This window comes from Apis cerana, linkage group LG9 (genome assembly GCF_029169275.1).
Source record: "Apis cerana isolate GH-2021 linkage group LG9, AcerK_1.0, whole genome shotgun sequence".
Lineage (NCBI taxonomy): Eukaryota > Metazoa > Arthropoda > Insecta > Hymenoptera > Apidae > Apis > Apis cerana.
Genome location: NC_083860.1, coordinates 9,504,184 through 9,521,517, shown reverse-complemented (window position 1 = coordinate 9,521,517; position 17,334 = coordinate 9,504,184). Strand labels below are relative to the sequence as shown.

The following is a 17,334-nucleotide window of genomic DNA, read 5'->3' as shown; positions in this document are numbered from 1 at the left end:
AGCCCGATTTATACTAGTCCAAGAAATATATTAGTCCTAAGAGTTGTCTTGAGATTTCTATTCTCGTGCTTGGTTGACAAAGCGAGAAGAATCTCGATGTTGGCCGACCACGGGACCAACGAGGAACAGGAACGTCGCGATTCAACAATGTGGAAACGAGTAATTAACATCCGTTATAACCGGATGTTCGAGTATAATTTCTCTAGTGTTCGAAAAACTTTGGTCGCGTAACGATGAATTTTCTGTGCGTATTCTTTTACATCTCGACTATGGTGATCTTTGGGTCCAGTTCACCTCAACAGGACGATGGTCGGTAGTGAAAATGAATATTGATCTGACACCAACTCACGAACGATCGATCGAACGATAATATTTTCTAATATTTGTAAAAATCTGTTGCAGGTGTGCTCGACAAGATAAAAACGGGTTTCGAGTACGCGTCGAATTATCTGGAAACTGCAAAGGACATTGCCGACTTGGTAGCGAATAGCTTGGGCAGTAAGCAAAAGGAGAAACGAGGTGAGAACGAAGATGCGAAGAATAAGGCAAGTTTTGGCCCTTCCACCCTCATGTCTGCTTTCTTTCGTCTCTTTGGATTGGATTCGCAGAAAGTTACAGCGATTGCTGTGAACAGTGTCATATTCCTCGCACAAATGGTACTATCGTATTCGTACGTATTCGTCTCAATCTTAATATCGAATAATTGAGAATACAATATGAGATGCAGATAAGCTCGTTGTTCAATTTGAAGCCGAAAGAGAATTCTGGTAGAAGTTTGGAAGATGAGAGTGACGCTTCGTCTTGGGATCCAGCGAGACTAATTACGGAGAGCAAGAACGAGAAAGTGAGTCATTAGTCCTGAGGCAAAGATCGAAAATTGAGAGATGCAATTTTCTTTGCAGATTCAGAATTTATTGGAACAAGCTCGAGACGAGAATCTAGCGAGTCGGCTGATCGATAAATTGGATGGCGACGATTCATCGTGCATCAGATTGCTCGTATGCAAAATTTCACCTGTTATCAAGGCGGCGCAATATTCTTTAAAGAACAAAAGTCAAGATAAATGGCATCGAATGACTTCTTGGCTACCGAATAAAGACGAGTTCGAAGAAAACAGCGACGAATGCGAAAACACGCATACAGATTGCAGTTTATTTTTCTAGCGGTAGCTATTGAATCGGCCTGTAGTAGTTTATTTAACTTTATTTGCTACGAACTTGGTTCGGGAAGAAATGAGGATTGGCTCGAAGAAATTTTTCGAATACTTTGCACGAAACTGAACGCTTGGAATTTCATATATATGCATATCTATATATATATAAAAATCTATATGGAAGATATTATTTATAATTGAAACTCTATGCGCGAGTAACTGTGTATAATGGAATTGCTAGGAATCAAAGAATTGGTTTGCACAGCATATATATTTGCGTCCATACAAATATATACTATATTACAGAATGTACAAGGTATACCAAAATTAATTTACCGAACACTGCATTTCTGCTATATTCTGCGAATCGACGAATGAAAAAGAAAAAAAGCAGTGAACTACCATTTTCCTTTCTGGAATATGCACCATTTATTTTAAATAAACTCCTCGTGAATTAAATTTGGCAATATACCCTTTTTCGTATCTCCAGCCATCTCCAGGACGGCCGCGCTCGCGCTCCATTACATCAAATAAAATTACTATTGCTTCAAATCTTTCGATTTTTACAAACAACGTTTGTCTCTTGTACGTTGCACAAGGAAATGCTTTCGATAATATCATTTGTGAAATAGAAGCGTTTCCTTTGAAATGTAATCGCATTTTTAATACGATTTAAACGCGTTGCCTCGTTGATATTTAGCGAGGATTTCAATAAGGAAAAAAAAAAAAAATGATCGACACCTTTATAAAACGCATTGTGCGAAAAATATAATAATATCCAGTAACAAAACTGCGCGATCGAGTTATAAAACGAATTATTTCCACGATTGCAAAGTTTAAACAATTGCACTGTGAACGAAGCACCAAAAACAATCGCAGAATCATTGGACGTAACTTGTTAACGATTCACCAACATCCGAAGCAATAAACGTCGATACATATTTTCCATATGGAGGAAGAGGAAGGTTTATTTATACGATTTTTTAAGGACGGTGCTAATGAAAAATCTCTACGCTTCGAAACCTTCGAGTAAGTCGAACGATTTTAAAATGACTCCTACAATTTCGAATATCGACTCGAATCTTCTATCGATCATCATTAACTTTAATGGATATAAAATCAACTATACGTATATATATATATATAGTCCGTGTTTCGATCCGTGTTCTCACGGATATACGAACGTCGATTAATATCATAGGATTGATCGCTAAGTTGAACGAATGAAAATGTCGATGATGTACAAAGAGATCGTATAATAGGAAAGAAGGAACCATTCTCGAGTAAGAGTTGAAACAAGATTTCGCGCGAAATTACCGGGACAATATTCTACGTTGCGGAGACACGTCAGACTTTACGGTTCACTCTGTCACGTTCCTCAACGTGGAGATTATATTAAACGCTCTCTACGCTATACATCTAATGAGATCAGAATTATTGCGAGTTATACGATATCCGGAATGTCAAACGTCGATTGAAACGTTTCTCTAAAATGAATAATAATAAATATCGATGGGGTAATTAATTAGCCATTTCTGATCGATCGATCGATCGATTCAGAAACATTTCCTACTTTTCCTTTACGGTAGAGATATACCTGTGTCGGTGATTCGATTTCTAGAAAGTATCTCGATAATTACGAAAGTTTGGCATTCGAGAGACACACACCGCGTTAAACGCAACACGGAGAGGCGCGCGCGTACAAATTCGAGGCATTCGAAGAAGTGGCCGAGAAAGAAAAGCTAGCTCGAGTTGTCTATGAATTGCCTTGTTTGTTGCCGTTACGCTATCATACGCGACTTACAACCAACGTGTACAACGTTACAATTAACTCGATACAAAAGCTAAGTCTTTCCGTTCACAATTTTTGATTTCAGATATATCACATTTTACGATCGTGATAAAAAGTAAAATTTGAATCGTACACTTCTCGTACGTCGAAGATCCACGCGTCCAAGATTTTATCACACATCCGTCTCAAACGCGATTTCCAATCTAATTCGCGTGAAACAATCCCAAATGTTACATGTATATTTACTAGTAAATAGATGTATATGATATATATATATATAGGTGGTACGCATATTATACATTGTTACATTCACGGAAAAATCGATCTCGAAAATATATATAAAGGTTCAACAGGCTGTCGGGGAGAAAGGAACCAGATTGGATTTGTATCGAGCGATACGGCTATCGAGAAAAATTCTTATTTACAATAGAGAACTTGGCCTGTTTCTCTCTCTCTCTCTCTCTCTCTCTCTCTCTCTCTCTCTCTCTCTCTCTCTCTCTCATACACACACACACACGTTCGATTCGTTTCCTCAACGATTCGCGAGTAATTTGCACGATGAGATCCGTTCGTATTCCCATTATGAAAGTGTTCCGTATTTTTATACATGATCATCCGCTATAACGTTGCAATTATCGTTAAAAGAGCAGCGGGTCAAAATTCCTGGCACGAAATAATAATTGTCCAGTTGGCTGCCACCCAATTTGGATAAAATCGTAAGAAACGCCGACGAGCGTTTTTGAAAATTGCGAAAGTTGCTCGTGATCTCGAAGCTCGCGTCCGTTTCGATCGGGGCTCCAAGACCATGACCTTCCATGTTGACGCATCACGACTAAATCTGCGCCCAATTGCGTTTGTCGCAGATTCGGCGATAAAACGAATTTGAGCTCGATAGGAACAAGCTAAGGGGAGGTTCTTAAACTGAGCACGTCGCACATTCGGCATACAAGCTAGGTATCGCGAATCTCTCGATCGAAACTCTCACTTCCAAACGACTATTCCGTTCTCGATCGATCGATCGATCGATGATCGATGATCGATCGTATCGAGAGATCGGGATGGAGTAAATATAATTAAATGCAACTAACGAAAACACGTCTTCTTGAATTGGTTTAGAAACACGTGTAGATACATGGAGTCTACGTCGACGAAACGGGTACTGGAATCTCCTAACGATTGTCGTTTGGAACCAAATTTTTCGATGGATTGCGGGCTGCTTTTTATAGAGTCGTTCGACCTGGACTGATCCGTGCCCTCGACGCAAGCTTGTCTCAGCCAATCCCTTAGATTCCACGTTCTCTCCATCAGATTCGAGGAATGCTTCTCAACTGTACACACGCTGGTGGTGAAACCGCTGTTAGGACCGTACTGGGCGATAATGTTTTGCGTGGTGGGTGTCGGTGGTTGAGTCACCGTCAACTGAGATAGGATGTTCGACTGAATGTTTGGAGTACCGAATGTTCCTGGAAAGTAGGCCGAGTTAGAGACGGGGTCTTTTCTCTTCTTTATTCATTTGTTATTGGTCGGACGATAAGAAGATTACTCGGATTTCTGTTCACCTTGTATATTATTCGATTCGGCGGCAAGATGATGGAAACGCAGCCATCGCAAATACGAATACATCAAAGTTGGGGGCGGTGGTATGTTCGTGTCCTGACGTTTATTCAGCACGCCCCATATCTCACGTATTTCCGAGTTTAGGTTTTCCAGACTTGCGATGATTTCCGTCGACTCCTGGTAGTGATCCGGTTTGTCTGAGTACGAAGGATCAAGACCACGAGATGGAAAATAAATTCTTGAGTGGAAATAAATCAACGAAAGGCGGGATTTCGAAGTCTCGAAGAAATGAACTTGAAAGAAAATGAAGCAACAAAACAGAGAGAGGATATATAATCGAGAAATAATTGAGAGCAGAATAGAAAGAGAGTCGTTTACTTGGAGGGGGCTCACCTACGAACGTGTCAGTTCCTAGATCGGTTGAACTGATACCGCTGCTCACGCTCGACATATCGCTCAACGTCAATTCCTCGTTTTTCGTCGCGTTCGCGTCGTTCTCGTTTGTCTTCGCGTTAACCACCCTCTCCAAAGATTGCTCTAAATGCCTCAGATGGATCACCTTTTCGCCCAAAAGGCTCTTGGTTCGATGCAAATTCACCTCCATGTCGGAAAGTTCGCGCTCTTCCTAAAAATTGAAAGAGCGAACGAAAAGATTCGTAAAAAAGAGATTGGATAGAACTCGACGAAAGAGAGTAAATTATACCTGAAGCAATTGTTCGAGGGTCGCTTTGACGCTACGCTGCTTCCAAGCCCTCTGCCTCCCTTGGAACACGTTCTCCTGATGTCGAAGCGCCTCCCGTGCTCTCTTCACTGAATCCCTTTCGACGTGAATTCGGTGCCGGAAGAACTCCAGCTCCGAAGAGGCGTTCGCCGGTGCTAGAAAATCGAGCAGAATCCTTTCCGGTGTCACCCGATGAGCTCGGACACGAGAGCTACGCTAATGAAAGCGAGCGTGCGAAAAAAGGGATAATCAAAAAGAAAGAAAGAAAAGAAGAAGAAGAGGAGGAGGAAGAAAATTAAAAACAACTATGCGAGAGGACGAAGGAAAATAAAAAATATGACGGTGCACTTACGAGTAGGGTGAGTAGGGGAGTGCAAGCCAGCTAGTTAAAGTAGAGTGTATAGATGCCTGGGGAAAGAAATAAATAACGAGGACGAATAAAAACGATGAATATAAAGAAGCTCTTTAAAGCTCTTTAGAATTAAAGCGATTAAGCTGTAATCGATATAATTTGTAACGTGAAAGAATCTGTTCTACGGAGGTAAAATCTCTTTTTTTTTTTTTTTTTTTTTTACTGCTTCTGGAACACGGATATTTCTGATTACTTCGGCAACTAAGAAGCCATCTGTAGAGAAAGTTACCTTTGTCTTGGAAAGGATATCGCAATGTGTAGGCCGTTTCGTTGCTTGGCAATTGATCACCGAGATCCTCGAGCTTCTCCAACTGTTTTCTTATATTTTCGACTGGATTTTCAAGATTGTTGTTATTGTTGTTAATATTATTGCCAGTGGTTGAACTCGGTTTGGATTGGATTGTCGGTTTCTTGGCGAAGTTCTTCTTGCCGGTTGTTATGTTCGCGTTCGTCTCGCTGGCGATGCTCGTTTCGTCGGAATGGAATCTCACATTTTTCGCGTTGGACGTAGCTGCGCTCTTCTGAAACCCCGAGTTCGCCTTCTGAACGTTCTGTTCGTTCGGATCGTGCAATTCTTCCGACTGCTCGTTCGTCGTCGTCTGAGTCTCGGGCGGTTTAGTGTTCGTCGTCGCCGAGCTCGAGTGCGTGTTTCGTAATGGGATACTGCGAGCACGATTTAAGGCCTATAGCCAGACATTAGGACGAATCGCATGAACATGAGGGAGTACCTTCACAGTTTACACCAGTGAATCAAGATTCGGGCGAATATCGACGGATAATAGTCGTTTATCGTTACCGAGTACAGATATTCTCTTCTTGGACAAATCCGACGATCGAACGTGTATATATAAAAATTATTGCGTATGTATGTGCACGCGATAAGATAAGAAATAAGCGTCACGTTTAACCATGAAGGTACTGGAATTGGTGACGAGGAGGATGGATGTGCAATAACTTAATCAACTAGTACAGTGAACACTCGATCCAAATACAAATATCGTAACACGTAGATAAAAACCGTGCTTCCGACTGATTTTGTTAAAGTCATGGCACGTACAAGTGGTTCAGAGCGCGATCCAACATGTCAACCCTTTGCGATTCAATTCGTTTCTCTGATTTCACGCGCCCTCCTCTTGTATGACGCCGCTACAATGGCGCGACATCCTAAAATATTGCAATGAAATGCCGAATGTTTGCTGCAACTATTATTGGAAAAGCAAACGGTTGACCGGAATGAAAGCTAGCGAAATGACGCGTTTACTCGTTAAACTCACTTTTGATCCGACGACTCGGTCCTGTCTGTCCTCGTCCTCGTCGACGTCGACCTCTCCGTCTCCGAGGCGGTCGTGTATCCCTCCTTTCTCTTACTCCTCCTCTCGATAGCCGAACGTACCTCCTTCTTCAATTTCATGTATTTCTCCTTCAACGCCATGTACTTGTCTTGGAGCAATCGCTTCTCGCACCTCATCTTCTCGAACTCGATGCTTTCTTGGTGAATAGCGCGACCCGTCTGTTTCTTAGCCTCTTTCTCCGCGTCGCGCGAGAAATCCGCGCGAATCTCTTCCAAACACTGCTTGTACATCTTCCGCGTGCGATCCTCCTGAAACACCATCTTATTTTTATTCCCGTGCCCCCGCGGAAATGCGTTGTATCTTCCCTCCTAAATCTTCATCTTCGTCATTCTGCTGAAATTTCGTTTCGTTTTTTTCTCTTTTTCATCGAAACGTTGTTAAAATAAATAAGCAGCATGCGATGCGTGTGTCTAGGTCAAAGTATATATAAGAGTGCTTATTTGCGATAAGGTACACTGTCACTTTATTTCTTCGAGTATAATCTTCTGAATACAATCAACTTAAAATGAATAATCCTTCGAATACAATAATATCGTAGAAGGATTCGTCTTAATGATATCCCATAAGGCGCTTTAGACTGGACGGTGTCGTACAATTATTGGGCCGAACGCGTCGAATTATATCGCACATCTATTTATATCTAATTGTAAAAGAAACCGATAAGCGAATAGCTTTATTGCGTTCGCAGAAAAAAAATAACGTTTAACGAGTTAACTAATCGTTGCATAACGCCAATAGCTCGCATCGTGCGGATAACACAATATTTCTAAAAAACGGTATAAAAATAAATTGATGATTCTTATTCGACGAGGAAACTAGAAGATCTTCGGAAAAAATAGAAAGATTACTCTGTTATGCATCGATGATATAATACAGCTAGCCAACTACTTATAATAATAGACACCGTCAGGTACTTACATTGACTCTAAAATCGCGTAGGATTTCGACAAGACGACTCTCGTGTTCCTCCGTAATTTTCGTGATATTTTCCCTCTGCTGTGCCCGTAATTGTTTGCGCAACTCGTCAAACTCTTTATCCAATTCCTTCTTCATTGTTTTGATCCTCGCCTGGTGTTGCTTGCTCAATTTAATCTCGCTAAGTTTCGCGAGTTTCTCCTCGTCCAAGTCGCGTTCGTGTTCGTTCTCCAATTTTCCCATCTCCTGGTTCCGCAGCTCCAACAATTCTCCCTTCCTCTCGTCGAGTTCAGTCTTCAAATTCGCCAAGATCTCCTGCCTCTCCTTCTCGTAGCAAACCTCCAATTCGGCCTTTACCTTTCTCAGATTCTCCAACTTGGCCTCGTCCATTTCGGCGATTAATTTTTGAATTTCTCGTTCCTCCTTAACGAATGATAAAAATTGATAAAAACATATGAAAAATATACATCATATATAATAAGATTAAAATCGTAATAAGACGTGGAATAGTACCTTCTCGACCATCTTTCGCCTCATATCCTCCAGCTTGTCGCTCAGATTCTTCTCTATTTGCTTCTTCTGCTCCGCAAAATTCTCCTCCAATTCTTTCTTCATTTGTTCCAACTTGTCCTTGTACTCTTTCCTCAACGCCTCGATGTCCTTCTCGTGCTCTTGACTCAATTTCGCTTTCGTTTCCTCCAACTTCTTGCTCTGATCTTGTCTCGTCGCTTCGTTGGCTTCCTTTCGCGAGATATCGTGAGTCTCTTGGTTAATCTTAGAAAAATCTGAAGTCTCCTCGTCGTCGTCGGTCTGCTCGTTGCGGGGCAACTCCACTTTCAATTTATTCTTCCGCCGTAGTTCAGAGTCGCTGTAATCGGTCTCGCTCTTCGAAACCAGATCGATGTTTTTGATTTTGTTGAATTTATTGGTGAACGTGTAGTCCAAACTGCTTTCCCTCGACAAACTCTCTCCGGACAAACTGTCTCTGGTCATTTGCATACGGTGTTCCTTCTCAGAAGCGTTCTGAGGAGCCAACTTTTTACGAACTAGTTCGTTCTCGGGCACGTTTCTGACGACGAACCTCTTGCCCACGATCTTCCCATTTTGCGTCTTCGACGCCTCGATCTTCTCCGACGATAAACTCCTCCTGACGCATCCATCGATCTTGTCCTCGGGATCTTCCTTGCTCTCTTCCATGAATCTTTGGCTGCTTTTCTGCGTCGAGGGACTCCACTCGGTGTCTCGATTCGAGAGCATGGCCAGCACCTCTTGCTCGTCAGATTCGGATTCCGACTCGTATTCAGACCTGGAGTAAGTGTACTTGATATCCACTTCCTTCTCTATGTCGAAACGTACGCTTTTCCTTTCCTCGTCCACCGGTCTGTCGTCTGATCGAGAAGCAATTGTTAAAATTCGACGCGAAAATAACGAAACAACGACATTCAGAATTCAACTTACCGTCTTCGGATTGTTTCTCCCTTAGAATCGACTTCAACTTGTCCCCGCTGTCTTTGTTGGTCTCGTCCGGGATCGACAAGGCACGGAACTCGTCGAGTTTACCGGTCTCGTGGATAGGCGTGGTCTCTCTGCTCCTGTTGCTCTTCAGGAACATAGTCCCCCCACCGCTCAGAGTCAATTCCTTCTGTTGGCCGAATTGGCTCGGATGCTTCTCCTTGTCGAACTTGTCGGACTTCTCCGACCTGGCCAACGTGTTGATGCTAAGTTTATCGATGTCTATGATATTCTCCTCGGAGCTAAACCTGCTCGACAATTGCTCCCAATCTTTCTCGTGCCTCGGGCTCAGGGATTCCGATCTCTTGAGCACCTCTTTCAGGTCTATCTCCTGCTTTGGGCTGCTGGACGTGGTTGTGTTGGTGGTCGTGGTCGATGCGATCGTCTCCAGGAGCTTGGGACACTCGTAGAATCTCGGATCTTGGAATTTGAGATTCGTGTAATCCCTGCCTGCCCTGTTAGTCGCCAACGGATTGTCCTCCCGTTTCGATTGTTGTTTCTCCTGGCTCCCGCCATCCTTCTTCCTCGCACCGTCGATCTTGTCCAATTTTTTCAACGGCGCCAGCTTCGTGGGAATTCTGGTAGGTGGCGGATTGTTCTTGGCGGATTGCTTGCCGGATTCCTTGGCGGACGAAGACGTTTCCTTGGGCAGAGTTGCTTCTTCGTTGGACTCGAGCTCCTTGGCCGTTGTCTTCGAGTCCTCTTCTGTCGATCAGAGGGAAAGCAAAGTTTGTGTAACTTGGTGAAGTTGTTTCGTTGCGAGAGAACAGTGAGAGAGAGAAACAGAGAGAGAGAGAGAGGAGAAGCTTGGAAGAAGAGGCAGGCACGAGTCGATAGTCGTCGTTCCAAGGATCAGAGAAACGCGCGCAAACATTTCCCCGCTCACGATGACCCTCTCGAGTGAAAAGAGGCGACAGTGTCAACGTTCCCTCGCGAGCGAGTCAACGACTGTTTTCCACTCTTTTCCCTCCTCTTTTTTTACACTCGGCACAGGGATAAGAGGAACAGCGATGAAATGGATAAGAAAATATGCCTAAAAGCCGAGAAGAGTGCAGAGGCGATTATTATGTAACAGCGAGGAGTAGAGTTGTCGCGTATAAAATGTCATGCATTTTTTCGAGCTCCCTTTCACTTATCAAAAAAAAAAAAAAGAAAAAAAGAAAGAAAGAAAAAAGGAAAAAAGAAATAATGAAAACAAAAGAAGAAAGAGAAAATAAGTATTTTGCAAGCAAACGATAAAGAGTATCGGATTTTACGTATCAATTAGATTTGTAAGATTTTATGGACTAAATATGTTATTTCGTTTCGGTCAGTGAGGTTTGCATTGAAAAACAAGACAAAATAGATAGCGAACAAATTCATGCATATTCATGATAGTATTTATCACTACAATTCCGAGAGAAACGGACCAAATAAATATTTTTGCAACTATTCAAAATCTTTTTAACATAGTTGTCGTTCTAAAAAAAGAAAGAAAAATTTCAAAATCGTATTTACAAAATAATCCATCGCGAGTTTCGTTTCCATTTACAGAGCGAGAGGGAGGATGTTATTTCATTCACCACCGCTTCAGAGAAATCTACGATGGGGTGGAAATTTAAAAAAAAAAAAAACCCCAACCTTCGCCTTTAATCTTCCTCTTTATCCGGTGCAAAAACGAGAGAATATATATTAAAAAGACGGAACTATCGACAAATATTGACTTTTTACGCGTCCACAGTTCTCAGGTCTAGACCGCAAAAACCACAGCATGTTGACACGGCTTTAAACACTACTTTCGATCTCTGACTAATGATAATCGATACTTCACACAATTCGATGAGACAATATTTAAAATAAAGGGGGGGAGGGGGGAAAGAAGAAGAAGAAGAAAAGGATATTATTTCGGCAAACGTTTACCATGCGCATCGTGGAATCGTGGTCCGAAGCTCATATCGAATCGTCGTTGTTGCCTCGTTGTCAGAAGGACGACGAGTGTATCGAAATTGGAGCTCGTAAACGAGAAAGCCAATAAATTCGCGTGAACGGCGGTTGATCGTGTACCCCTTTGAGATTGTGTCACCAGCTTTGGATGGCGTAGAACCGTGGCGAAGAGCGTGGCGTAGAACACCGACGCGACACAACGATCCGCGTTCGATGGACGAGAACGCGATAATTGGACGGATCTACGTTCAAGCAACTATTACGTACTTTCACGATCGAGTGCACCGACACGTGAGTAGCGCCTTAACGAATGTATCGTGCACTGCGAGGAAAGAGTTTGAAGGGTTCTCTCTTCTCGCAGAGGCAGAGGAGCGCGGCCATCGCCGAAAACCCGAAGAAATCGCGCGACAAATCCGCGCGATACAAGTTTATTGTCCTCGAGTCCCGATCGCAGTTTGAACTTTACTTCGCCCGAGTCACTGGATCCGTTTCACTTTCTACGAAAACAATCGTTTCGTTTTTTAACAGTCAGCCCGCTTAACCTCAATAAGATACCCTTTTCGCGATGAACTCTGACGGACGAGGAGCAATTTAATTTACTGTACCGTATTTTTCGAAAAAGAAGAAGAAGAAGAAGAAAAAGAAGCCGAAAACGAAAACGAAAAAGAAAAAGAAAAAGAAAAAAGAAACGATTATCGATGTTTGTTACATAAAAGCGAGGACGCGAGGGAGAGCCGCGATAAGATTAACAACTTTACCGCAATCGATACACGTGTTCGTAAATAATTAACAAACGAAACGAATTCGGTACGGTGTACCGATTGTATCGCGCTACGCGAATCGCGAAAGGTTACATAAAACTCGCGAGACTGGCTCCGTGTGGCTATGAACTATACGCTGCGTTACGTAAAAATACCGAGCCAATAAGTGGAGGCTATTTCGTTGCCGGCGATCTGCGGTCATTGGAAAAGAAAACGAAGCGGTTTGTAATTGTACGAAGTCAAGCTTCAAGGTCAAGCGCAAGAGAATATTCCCACTTTACGTAATTGGTATGAATCCGTCTGAATATATCGTGCGGTCAGATACGATGAAAACTGCTCGAGATTTGAAAAAAAGGAAGAGAAAGAAAAGGGAAAGAGTGAAGCGACAAAAATTGAAAGATTATATAGATGAAGTTTCGTTGAAAAAATTTGACGAAAAGCCAAAATTCCTTTGAAATCCCAAAAGTCGAACCGACTTAAACATACATATATATATATGTGCATGTGTGTGTGTGAATATATATGTATGCTATTTAATTTTGACGCGAATCAGTTAAATTTTGGCAATGGAGCAACAGAGAACAGACGAAAAGCGCGCCATCTAGCGAGGCTCACGGGCACTCGTCCAATTTTCATCGTAGTAAAAATTAGGAATCTTTGATTTTTAAACAGATACCGCTGATATCTTATCTTGTTTACTACTGGAATTCGATAATTCGCTCGAATTAGAAAAGAGATAGATGTGGACGAATTGTTATCGAAACATTGTTATCGAACGAAACTCAGATTTTTTGAAAAGAGAATGCTCGGCGAAGCGTGGAATCGTCAATTTCGGTATCGAGAAACGAACGTGGAAATGAATGTCGAGCAAAGTGATAAGAGAACAATTACGATAAATCTTTTCTTTTCGGGTGCGAGGTTTAACCCTTTGCACGACAACGTTTGATGGCACGAGATGCAAAGAAAAAAAAAAAAAAAGAATCATGCGATTATGATTCCATGATACGAATATAATGCTTTATTTATACACCATGATCTACATACATGTACAAAACGCGAATATACGTTGTTCGATGAAGTAACCTACTTTCGTCAGAGTAGGAAACATTCGGTCGGTTGATAAAAAAATATTACACATCGTGTTTTATTCGTAATCAGTCTTCTCAATTCGACGCGTTCTACGAGTAACGTCGATCGGATAGAACAGATCGCAAATCACAAACGAAAAGCTCATAAATTGATAGAGATAATCTTTATTGATTCTTTTTCCTTTTTCTTTTCTTTTTTTAAATAATAAAAAATATTCGAGCATGTTTAAGCATTCGTAACGTAATATTCGCGGTACCATTATCGCAACAATTTCTATATCTGAATTACTTTGGCGAATCTAATTGAATTGAAATTGAAGAAGAATCATTTTATTTACTTACGAGCCTTTCAAATGTGCGATTGTACCATAATATACGCGTTCTACCTCCAATCTAAACTAACAACGGTGCAGCAATAAAAAAAGAAATGGATGATGCATCGGTTAATCAGTCTTTGTCTCTATTAAGCGCAAAGTGCAGCCAATATGATATCAGTCCAAGTGCAAAGGGTTAATCCTATATTTTCCATTCAGCCGTAATGACGAGGCAATCCGTACCGACGCTGATCTGCCTGGCGTTAACAGGCTTGGCGTTGCTCGCAGCTCTGGCCTGCTCGACCATCTCCTTGTACACGGCGTCCAGGGGATGTTGCCATGTGGTGGTTCCGGTGGAAGCTTGATAATAGTACCAAGCACCGCTCGTTTCGTGGAAGCATGGTAGCCAGCCCTTGGGGAGGGCCGCCATCAGGCCCTCCCGAGCCAAACTCAGGAGGTGTGGTTCTGTATCCGGGTCGATTCCCAAGCGCCTCGCATATTCGAGTACCTCTGAAAAAGCACACGTGCTCCATTAGCTGATTACAAGCAGGCCGGTGGACCGTGAGCTTTCGTTTCGGCATGTATAGGTATTAATTTAACTGGAAACAACAAGCGTTCGCCATGTGCGAATGCGCGCATATGTTATTTCTCTTTTTCTTTCTCTTTTCTTTTTTTTTTTTTTTATGAAACGAGAAACAAGGTCAAGGATTCGATGGGGAGAGAGAGAACAAAGAAATTGTTCGTATTTCTTTGGATTGTTTAATTATCGTTCGCAAGATAAAAATCGATGAAGTTTTCTTTATTTATATATATCTCGTCGAAGATTAGAATTTATAATCTATCTATCAGATAAGTTATAAATATACTCGTCGATAAGTAATAAAGAAAGTATTAATAATCAAGTGGAACAAGTAATTTCAAGGTTCCCCGAGTCATTGTATATAAAAAGATAACGCAACACAAGGTTCATCGATTGTAGACCAGGTGGAAGTACACGTGGCGATACGCGGAATTGTTTTTGTAGAGAAAGAGGGACGTCGAAAAATATTCGTGTATCGTAAATTCTATAGTAATCTTGTTCAGGTTTAAGAAAATTAATTTTCTGAAATCATTCATCAACGAACGAAAGTTAATGTTGAAGAGATTCGCATATCAAATTTCGACTCAATTAGTGATAATGTTTCTTACAGAGTTTCACATTCGTTATATTTATCTAAATAAATTTTTTTTTAATTGATGCTAATTAGAATTGTGTTTAAATTAATTTCATATTTACAGATAAAGTAAGATAAAGTGAAGATTTGCAATAAAATATCTATGATACTATACATATCGCTATATCGCTGTACAAGAATCACAAAAATACGCTTAAAGATGAAAAAAAAAAAACGAATCCATTACAAAGTTAATTTCACCATTCCGTTTAATTAAATATCTCGTTTGCGGCATCCCATCGAATTTCTCTTATAAATAATTTATACTCGTATTGAATTAAAAACAACAACACTTTCCGACGAAAATTGGTTTCATTTATGACGAATACTCGGTTTTTTTTTCCAAGGAATTTCTCCGTTTTTCATTATCATCGAGTATCTTACGCGACCCTTTTATTTTTCTCTTTCTCGCACGAAAATTAATTCCGAAATAAACATGAAAAGAACGACCGAAATAATGCATCGACCATAACAAGTACCGATATCTAAGATCAAACATACGATTAACGGCAAAGTCGGCGAATAAAGAGTCGTTTGTGCTTTCAATCAAGGATGTTGAAAGGTTTGCACTTTCTTAGGAAACTGAAATCGCGACGACAGCGCTGCAAAGAGGACCGATTTAAAATTCCATCATGGAAGTCTTTGACAGGTGGCTCCGGGTACGGGGGAAACCGCCACATCTGTCTTCCTTGCGGTGGCTAAAATTTCGTAACCACCACAGTGGTTACGCGCAAGAGTTTGGCCCGTTTTGTGGACGATCGCGCGAAATGAAGCGGTAGGACGGATTCTGCCCTCGTTTTTGGCCCACTCGATGCATTTTCACCCATGGAAACTGGCCAATGGCACGGATACCAAGGTGGGAGGTCCTCGAGGCTTATGACAAAACTTTCGCCGCACTGCGGATTCTATTGATTTTCCTCGCCACGCTAGGGTACGGGCTCAGTGTTCCCGTCCGAGCAGGGTGTAAATAAACAAGAAAAACTCACCTCCGAAATTATTCAACTCTTTGTCATTTTATCCATGACTTTTTACATTTTATTAATCCCTTGTTCCTTTATTTATTTAACAATTTTTATCCGATTCTTCCTCCCTTTAAATGAATTTACCAATTGACCACTTTCCAATGTAATATTCGAATTTTTCAAATATTTTAATTTTTGTTCTCTTTTAATCGTCTTTCTAAACAAAAAAATAATTAATTGTCGTTTCGAAATTCGTGCAAGGAGATTAAATGTACAAAAGTGGTCCTATCGGTTATTATAAATTAAATCCAACGAAACAATACTACTGGGACAAAGAACCCATATCCCGTTCCTCTGAATTACAAGCAATTATGACATATATTCATGCTTTCTTTTTTACGTAACGTATCGTTGAATATTATAATCGAATACTCGATGTAGATTATTTAACCTTTGGTCAATTAATTGTTTCGCAGCGTGATTCATCGATACTTCAGAGAAAGCGGAGAAAGGGTGAAGAAACGCGGCAGGGCGATAGAAATCGCGTACCCGATTGCCAAATCAATCACCCTTGTTTCGAAGGATTAAGAGGGAAGAAGAAAGAAAAAGAGAGAGAGAGAGAGAGAGAAAGAGAGAGAGAGGGAGCCGGAAGTGTGGATGACAGTCGCGAAGAAAACCACCCCGTGCTAGATCGATCGTGACACCAAAGATGGAAGGACAGGATTGGAGGAGGCTGGCATACGGTGATCGGTGATTTTAAATTCGTGGTTTTTCCACGTACCTTCGTCTGACGGATGCGAGACTCCGTCGAAGATCTCCTTGCACACGATCGTGGCTGCGCTTTCCTGAGAAATACTCATGCTAGCACGAACAGCCGATTTCCAGGTGCAGGAGGTTCACATAACACGTCAAACGTGGACGTGCCTGGGCCACGGACGATCAACGGAATAGCCGCGTGGACCGATAAACGTCATTTTACTCGCAACGACGAGACGCGTGCACGCGAAACTTTCGCTCCGCCGACGAGGCCTGTCCGACGACAGTCAATGTTCAATCCGACTTGAACGTAGGCGGTGGAAGGAGGAGCGAGCACGAAGCGTGCAGCGCCCTCGGTAGCCTGACCTCGAACTAGGCCAATGATAAGGAAACGAGTTACAGCCAGCGGCAACTGTCTTATCGATTAACCGAAAAACACCGATGCCGTTCTTGTTGGCATCGCCGCGCGGGAAATATATATCTCGATCCAGAATGCACGAGTTCTGATCTTTTTTTTTCTTTTCTTTTTTTCACCCCTCTTTTTTTTCTCCAATATTCTAGGTTGATTCGCGTCAAAGAGAATTGGAGTGGAACGCATCGCTTCTATGTGCGGTCTGGGGAATGGAACGATGAGATGAAGATGACTCGCTTGCGAGTGCCACTTTGACTTATTTTTGTCGTTTTTATTTGCTTTCATTTTTTTTTTTTTTTAATGAAATTTAAGTTTTTTTTTTTTTATGATCAATGGATTGCCACGTTATTACATTATGATATTTTAGAATCCTAGAAATGAATTCTATGAAAAACAGGTAAAGCTCATATTTGGATTTGAATGGTTTGCTCGTGTTAAACAAAAGAGCTTATTTTTTTTAGCGTTTTTACGTGATAGATATTATTAAAAA

At 41.5% G+C, this 17,334-nt stretch overlaps 2 protein-coding genes across 4 annotated transcripts; one reads left to right on the top strand and one right to left on the bottom strand.

The window, feature by feature from the left end:
- Positions 1–172: 172 nt before the first annotated feature.
- On the top strand, positions 173–1,612 carry LOC107992842 (uncharacterized). The gene is made up of 4 exons (XM_062079460.1): positions 173–309; positions 403–656; positions 728–844; positions 903–1,612. The coding sequence occupies exons 1-4, from the start codon at positions 234–236 to the stop codon at positions 1,161–1,163; spliced, it is 708 nt and encodes a 235-aa protein (XP_061935444.1). The 5' UTR covers positions 173–233; the 3' UTR covers positions 1,164–1,612.
- Positions 1,564–16,800, bottom strand: LOC108003433 (titin homolog). Of its 3 annotated transcripts, none has more exons than XM_062079454.1 (11): positions 16,458–16,800; positions 13,744–14,010; positions 9,361–10,119; positions 8,416–9,290; positions 7,906–8,325; positions 6,910–7,235; positions 5,865–6,298; positions 5,206–5,378; positions 4,896–5,127; positions 4,505–4,795; positions 1,564–4,408 (listed from the first exon to the last, which is right to left on the bottom strand). In XM_062079454.1, the coding sequence occupies exons 1-11, from the start codon at positions 16,534–16,536 to the stop codon at positions 4,029–4,031; spliced, it is 4,236 nt and encodes a 1,411-aa protein (XP_061935438.1). In that variant the 5' UTR covers positions 16,537–16,800; the 3' UTR covers positions 1,564–4,028. The 3 variants fall into 3 exon arrangements, with proteins under 3 accessions (XP_061935438.1, XP_061935439.1, XP_061935440.1); XM_062079455.1 differs by having other exon boundaries at positions 4,505–4,699; XM_062079456.1 differs by lacking the exons at positions 13,744–14,010; positions 16,458–16,800 and adding an exon at positions 11,314–11,450.
- Between the last annotated feature and the right edge of the window lie 534 nt (positions 16,801–17,334).